This window comes from Primulina huaijiensis, chromosome 3 (genome assembly GCF_012295235.1).
Source record: "Primulina huaijiensis isolate GDHJ02 chromosome 3, ASM1229523v2, whole genome shotgun sequence".
Lineage (NCBI taxonomy): Eukaryota > Viridiplantae > Streptophyta > Magnoliopsida > Lamiales > Gesneriaceae > Primulina > Primulina huaijiensis.
The window spans coordinates 25511632-25519362 of NC_133308.1; the positions used below are offsets into that span (position 1 = coordinate 25511632).

General features: G+C 29.8%; 1 protein-coding gene across 1 annotated transcript; it reads right to left on the minus strand.

Annotated features, from left to right (window-relative positions):
- Positions 1-3781: 3781 nt before the first annotated feature.
- LOC140972306 (uncharacterized) lies at positions 3782-7523 on the minus strand. The gene is made up of 4 exons (XM_073434752.1): positions 7386-7523; positions 6965-7261; positions 4256-4480; positions 3782-3970 (listed from the first exon to the last, which is right to left on the minus strand). The coding sequence occupies exons 1-4, from the start codon at positions 7479-7481 to the stop codon at positions 3917-3919; spliced, it is 672 nt and encodes a 223-aa protein (XP_073290853.1). The 5' UTR covers positions 7482-7523; the 3' UTR covers positions 3782-3916.
- Between the last annotated feature and the right edge of the window lie 208 nt (positions 7524-7731).

Here is a 7731-nt window from a genome sequence, read left to right on the forward strand (position 1 = left end):
GAATACCGTAAAATTAGTGCTTTAATTAAAGAAATTTTTTTTAAAAAAAAGAATGATATTATTGAAATTTGAATTACCTTTTTTTATAATGTTATGAAATATTATTTATTTTTAGAAACACTTTGAAAGAATCAAGAAAGGAAGGGAAAATGTGATTTTAGAACCGCAATTTCTTTTTAAAAAAATTTAATTAAAGAGCTAATTTTTAATTGTCATATTCAAACATGAAAATTGATTTTTTTTTCCCTTAATGATATAACTTAATTAGCAGACCATAAGGCGATTAATTGTGGCTCCAAAGACAAAAAATCAAAATAAAAAATTATATGTTTTTTTAATTTTAAAAATGAAATTATCAAAATAACCACATTAAAAATTTATTCATCAGTTAATTATTTTTTATCGCGTTTTATTTTAAGGAAAAAACCAAATTTCCTCTTCTGAGTTGACTTAAATTGGATGTTATTCCTCTATATGGGTTAGAAATAAGTCTTAATGCAATAACTTGACTTCTTTCACTACAAAAAAAAAGGTGAGAATAGCGACGGTTTTTGACAAACCGTCGCAATTGTAGCAACGGATTTTGATAATTCCGTCGCTTACTTGACATAGCAACAATTTTAGATAAACCGCCGCTACTTAGCGACAGTTTTTGACAAACCGTCGCTCATATAGCGACGGTTTTTGATACACAGCGACGGTGTTTCATTAAACCATTGCCTACAAAAGTAAGCTGCAGTTTATCAAAATTTTATACTAATAGTTTTTTGAATTGCTTAAATTTCACGTAATTCATTCATTTTTTCCTCATTTGTTGATTTTTAATATACATTAATATGTGAAACCAAATTAATCCTTACACTAAATTTAAGGTATGGTGCAATCAAGTAGAGGACTTGAAATCTTCAACTGTTATCACATGGCTTCTAGTGCAACTATGCACTTACAACTCAATAAGTAATGCTACTTGTTTTACTTCAATAATAATAATATAGAGAAGGTTTCCCGACATATATATACATACTATATATATACATACTAACAAAATCGACATGAATCGAAAAACCCGAAAATTTAATCGAGAGTGTGATTTTGTTAGTATGTATATATCAATGAACTATCTGAGATATTTATTGCAGAAGACTTCTTTCGAAGATATAATTTATATATTTGGATGAATTTTTAAGAAATGGTTATCACTTATTTCATTATTTTTCGAAAGCAAATGATCAATCACAGGAAACTATTGAATAATTTCTTAATTTGTGTATTATGAATGTGCATACCTAAAATAACATAGCCCTAAGCTGGTGGGTGAAAAGCGAGTTGGCACTTAATGACCATCCAGATTGCTGTACATTATACAACTTAACTAATTTAGCTGCGTGGAATTAATTTCCTATTAATACAAAACAAATAAAAGGATTAATCATTATTGAATCCAGTGTTAGGTTGAATTAGCCCAAATGCCCCCATTGATTTTTTTTTTGGTGAGAGGGAACCACAATCGTTTATAGGATAAATCTCGAGTTTAACGCAATAATTTGTAAAATAAAATTAAAAAAAAAGACTAGACTGAGATTCAGCTGATCCTTTCCACGTCCAATCCAGAAATCATATATTTGATTCATAATGTTCTTTCCATTGAATTTTGTAAACCAATTCAATGCCCATTTAGTTTTTTTTAAAGGGAAGAACAAGATTTACCCTAAAATAATATTTTCCTTCAGGTTAGTGACGCATGCCACGCACATCAAAATCATTAGTTAAAAGTAAAATATTGGCTTTCGTTTATTTAAGATAATGAATTTTCAGTTGTTTAATTATTTCTATAATTTGAGAATTGAGATTACTGATATGTTTTTTGTTATTTGTTTTTGGTTTGATTAGTTTAAGCTTTAAATAATATTTGCTTAAATATTTCATTTATTCAATTTCGTTTAATGAGAATAAATTATGAAGATGTTTTCATTATTGTGAGTGAAACATAGTGTCGATGAAATTGTTAGATTTGTATTTACACTACCTCGTATGTTTTTCAAATTTTTTTTTTTTTAATTTTACGTTTGCATATTTGTTTGAGATGTTATCCATCATGATATGTTAGATTTATTATGTATTTTGATGCATATTTTTTTAGTAACAATTTTTTTTTGAAAATTTTATAATTATTATGCCCCTACAGCATGGTAAACGCACTAGGTAAGTCCTACACGACAGACTAGACCGAAAAAATGTTAGCAGAGCGAATGATTTTGGGTTATGGAAGATGAAAATATAGGCTCGACGGATCTCGCCAAGGCACTCGAGCAGGAGTGGTGTTAAAAACTTCCAAAGTCTGTATGGGTAACACAAAAGAAAAAAACTCACCAGTGTTGATTATTCTTCATTGCAAGCATTTAATAAGAGAGTGAGCAAAGAACTCACTTTCATTATAGATATGGCAAAATCGACTCACGAAACACAATGCTAACTCCAATATTGCAGCCTCTAGCTTAGGCTACTACGCAACAATTGCCATTATTCATTATAGCCAACAAAAACAGACTTAACGCAAGAAAGTGAATGTGGTCTGGTATATAGTCCTTGTGTTTTGATATGAAATAGGGCAAGCTATATATGAATGGCCAGAGTGAATTAGGCTTGAAACTTTGGTGTGTTTTCATAGATTTGATAACGTCTTGTATAAGGTTGGTAGAGATTGTTCTGTTTCATAAATCTGTTAAAATTTAATTTTTTAACTGTACTTTTTGGTACGTGATACGTGTGTGTTTAATAAAATTATCTTGTGTTGAATAATTATATGTAAAAAATTTAGATATTATATATAATAAAATTTTAAAATGCATAATTAATTTTTACAAGACTTTTATAAAATTTAATGGTGTTTTATAATGATATTTGGACTTGGATTGATGTATTTATTTAAACTCGGATAAGTTAGACGTTTTACTAGTGAATTTATGATAATAGAGTTTTCTTCGATATATAATATTAAGGGAAAATAAAAAAATTTGTCCTCTAAATTCGATTATTTTTAATTTCGGTCGTTTAAATAGTCTAAATTTGGTCATAGCCCTGTAATTTAGGTTTTTATTGACTTTTTAATCATATTTGGTTGTAGTGATGCTATTAAACTGACAAATGATGATGTATCCACACCACGTCATCAATCAAGCAAAATTCGATTTAAAAAAAAAACCCAACTTTCATACCAAATTTTGACCAACTCAAAGAACGTAACTAGTCTGACTATTTTTCATAGAATAAAATAAATATATATTTGACATTAAATAGAAACACGTATCATGACATTGAAGAAATTGATATGATTTGCTCATACTTAAAAATAGAGTACACGGTATAGATAGATATATAGAAAAATATTCTGTTCATTACATTCGAGTGAGGTCCGTACCAATATCTCAATCGAGGTATATGTTCATCTTATAATTATCTGTAAGTCGGCATTGGAAATAGTTTTCTATAAGATGAACATATACCTCGACAGAGATATTGGTACGGACCTATATATATATATGAATAACTTGACAAGAACTTTGAAGCAGATACTAAATATATATTATTGGATACATCAACGTAGCCAGATTCTTACACCACTGCATCATGCTGCACAAGGGGGTACCATGCATCTCCTAAAGAATCCCAACACTTTTTTCTGCATGAAATAAGAATAATCTTATGAGGATATGTAGACGATGTACGTACTTTATCTAGNTATATGTATATGTATATGTATATGTATATGTATGTTCATAAATATGAATAAACTTGACAAGTTTCATATATAATTAAATTCCACCATATAAAAACTAGAGATGCTTTCAACTTTGAAGCAGATACTAGATATATATTATTCGATACATCAACGTAGCCAGATTCTTACACTACTGCATCACGCTGCACAAGGGGGTACCATGCATCTCCTAAAGAATCCCAATACTTTTTTCTGCATGAAATTAGAATAATCTTATGAGGATATGTAGACGATGTACGTACTTTATCTAGTAACTAATTGAGGTGATATTATTTATAAGAGTACTTCAATGTTGATCATACAATGTTTGAGTATTCAAAAAATAGAATTCTTGCATAACCTAACGTGAAACTATGAACGGCACGATTTGTAATCATATAACGAGCATGCATATAAAGTTAACGTCCCCGTGCACGTGCCTGCGCACGCGCGCTTGTGTATAGTTATATGTATATATTTCAAAGAATTGAGTCTTACTCCTTTGGAATTGTCAAGATGTTCAGAAGGGATCTTGTAAAGATCTTCATCAACCGGCTTTCCAGTAAACGTCGACGTTTGCTGCTGTGAGACGACGTATGCAGGTTTGTTACTTTGTTTCGGGTAGTAGCGCTGATGATTTCTGGGATGATGCATCAGATAGCGAACCTGAACTTGTTTCCTTTGCTCCTTCTCATTTAAACAGCCTTTGTCAAATCGCCTCGCCTGCATTATGAGGCATGCAACTTTTCAAGATTCAAGTATACATACAATTTAATTTAAAAGAGTATATCGATCATATATATAATGGAGCTCAAAGAATTTAAATCGGTTAATAAATTCCAATATTATATCTCTGTATATAATTAAGAGACAAATTAAATGAATTCACGATATTTTGTTCTCTAATATTTTTAAATTATATATACGAAGCACAAAATTAATTTTTTTTCCAGCTAAATGAACATATGAGTTAATAAGGAAACGTTGATAAGCCATCTATGTTACCATTCTGCCATATCTTAGGTCATAGGTCTACACAAATGCGACTACTTAAATGGATTTTGCTAGCATCAGATCGGTAATCATTGTCGTTTTATGAATATGGTCAACTCATGTTGGTATAAACGTCTATTACAATCCTTTATAATGCATTTGAAACACTTACCACAAAGGATATGAGATTGAAGCACTCAAAGCTACATGGGATTGGATCATTACACTCGACTAATCCGGAGTTCCTAAAAGCCATATAGCTAATTTCTTGTTGGCCAGACATATAATTTTGTTTTTTACGTACCCGACTTGAATGATCCAATATGAATTTACGATGGAATTCTATAAGGACTTGAGTAATCATTTTTCAGTTCTTGCTTAAACAACATAGGACCCGAGTAATGACATTGGCTCAACCCCTGATTTTCTAAGGGTGAAATTAATCAAGTATAAAAACGAAGTGTTAGATTAATATGGTGGGTAAATATGGTGTTTTTTTTAAAGATTTTTTTTATTTATATAAATTTCCAATTTTAATTTAAAATGATTGACCCAGGAGTCATGTAAGAAGGATCATTAATTATCATTGGATACGTCATACGTGAGAGATACTCAGCTATCAATGGCCCTACATTACATTATTCCAGAATGTGACGTGTAATGGCAAGTAGAGTACTTGTTACCAGCTAAGCATGTAGTTTCTGTCCAAGACAAATTCATAAAAAAAAAATTACAAAAGAAAACGAAAAGTAAAAGTCAGCATCTTTGGTAATTTTTACGGGTTTAATTTTTTGGAGATATACTGTTCCAAGATATATTAATTAAGGTATTTGAAAATTGTATTTTTTGTCATGTATATTTTTTTTTCTCATTTTGATGTTCTATATTATCGAATTCCAGTCTCAATCTTTCCATTTTTTGGTCAATTTTAATAATTTTTTCAACATGACACTGATGTTTCGTTCTGTGTAGTGACTCATCATGAACACGTCCAATGAAAAAATATTAAAATTATCAAAAATATAGATCGTGTAAAACTGAAATATGATAACATAAAAAACTAACATTCAAAAAAAGATAATATATAAGACCAAAAATAAAATTTTTTTAAAATATATTTTATTTTGTTTTTAAAACAAGTTACTTTTTAGTTATTCTAAATATATCTTCATGTAATAATGTAAGTATATGTAAAACCAAAAATAGATTTTTAATAATGTAAGTATATGTAAAACAAAATTGACATTACTTTACAAGCTGCTGGCGGTGGAAGAAAACTTTTTTTAATGTGTTTCTTGAAAATTAAAAGGATAATAAAACCAAATAAAAAAGCAAGAGCCGACACCATCAATCGTGTAGTCCCATGAGTCTCACGGCAAACGTGGGACGTTAGATCACACGTTACAAAAATATCTTTATTTGCGATTTTTTAAAAGGAAAAAAAAGCAAGAGTTAGGATAAATCATAATAATTACAGATAAATAATTTTATATTTGATTTAAATAATTTTATTAAATTTGTATTATAAATTACGTTTAAAAAGATCGATAACTTTTTTACCCTTTTGCTATCACACATAGTCAAAAAGAAAAAGAAAAGACTATATGTTTATTTATGTGCAAGGAAAAAATAAAACTTTTAAAATTTAAAGTGAGTGTTATTATTGTAATTGAGTAATCATGTGATAAATTATCATATTCTATCCACTTGAAATTGATGTAATGCAATAGTTTAGTTGAAATGGAAGGGGGGAAATTATACATTAGTAAAGTAGGTGTTGTGCGATGAATAGATTCGTAAAACAGATCAATTATATTTATATTTATAATAAAAAAATAATATTTTTAATATTAAAAAATATTTTTTATTGTTAACTCAAATAGAATATCCGTTCCCATAAAATTTTGATGATAGTAAATATATAATGAAATTGTTGATACTCTTGTGGTATAGTGTTATAATACATTATTAAAATATTATATAGTATTAAATATATAATGAAGTGATATATATATATAATGAAATTTGAAACTTAACATTTGAAATGTGATTTGTATTATAGTAATTATAAACACGAAAAAATTAAAATAGCTATAAAAAAGTAAAAAAAAAGCTGTATAGGTATATACATACCATCATGCAATCTAATTGTCAATGGTATGAAAATACGACCAAAACAAAGAAATATGTATAAAAATAAATTAATGAACCAACCTTCTGTTGAGGAGCAGAATAAATCCGGCGTGGCGGCGGTTTCTCGAACCCCACCCTGCGAGGTGGAGGTCTCTCGAACCCTGAGGCGTAAAGATCAGCGCCGCCTCCTGCGCCGCCACCCCAGAAACCGGCGTTGTTGATATTATTGTTCACATAACCGGCAGGGCATTCTCCTGAGCAGCTACATCGGAGCAGCCCCGCCTGCCTCGCGCATTCGAAGTACTGCGTAATCGGCAACTCTCCCGCGTTCTCCCAGTCACCAAACGCCGGGATTTGCCCACTTTTCCGGCAGTGTTCCTGAATCACACACAACCATGCAGCGGAATTATATATGAAGAAACAGATTCTTGCTAGGAAATTTTAATAAAAATTAATTCTTGAAAATTTCAAGATTTAGAGTATCTGTGCGTGTTAGGCTTACCGCAGGCATTGTAACAAGAAAGGAACTGAAAAGACAAATAAGAAACGAAAAGGGGCTGTGGGAAAGAAGTAGTGGAGTGTTGAAAAGTTTGGTCATTGGCACCAAAAACTAGCAAAAAAAGTCCAACGACTCCATTATGTGTCAGGTTTTCTTGACATAAAATATTTCAATAATAAGAAAATAAATTTTTTTTTAAACGTGAAAACAGCTTTTCAACGCTTCTTTGGATCGACTGATTTTTTTATCTTACACTTTGTTGTTAATCAGGATCATTCTTTAACATTAAATCAAAAATTATAGTTTTTAGATACGTAATTTTATTTTTATGTATGATAGTACAGAGTCT

What these genes read in the sequence shown, in the direction of transcription:
- LOC140972306 (XM_073434752.1), bottom strand. Translation starts at nt 7,481, where the DNA reads ATGACCAAACTTTTCAACACTCCACTACTTCTTTCCCACAGCCCCTTT. An exon ending in ATTCTGCTCCTCAACAGAAG is followed by an intron (nt 4,481 to 6,964) that starts GTTGGTTCATTA and finishes CTCATAATGCAG; the next exon opens with GCGAGGCGATTTGACAAAGG. An exon ending in ATCTTGACAATTCCAAAGGA is followed by an intron (nt 3,971 to 4,255) that starts GTAAGACTCAAT and finishes AATTTCATGCAG; the next exon opens with AAAAAAGTATTGGGATTCTT.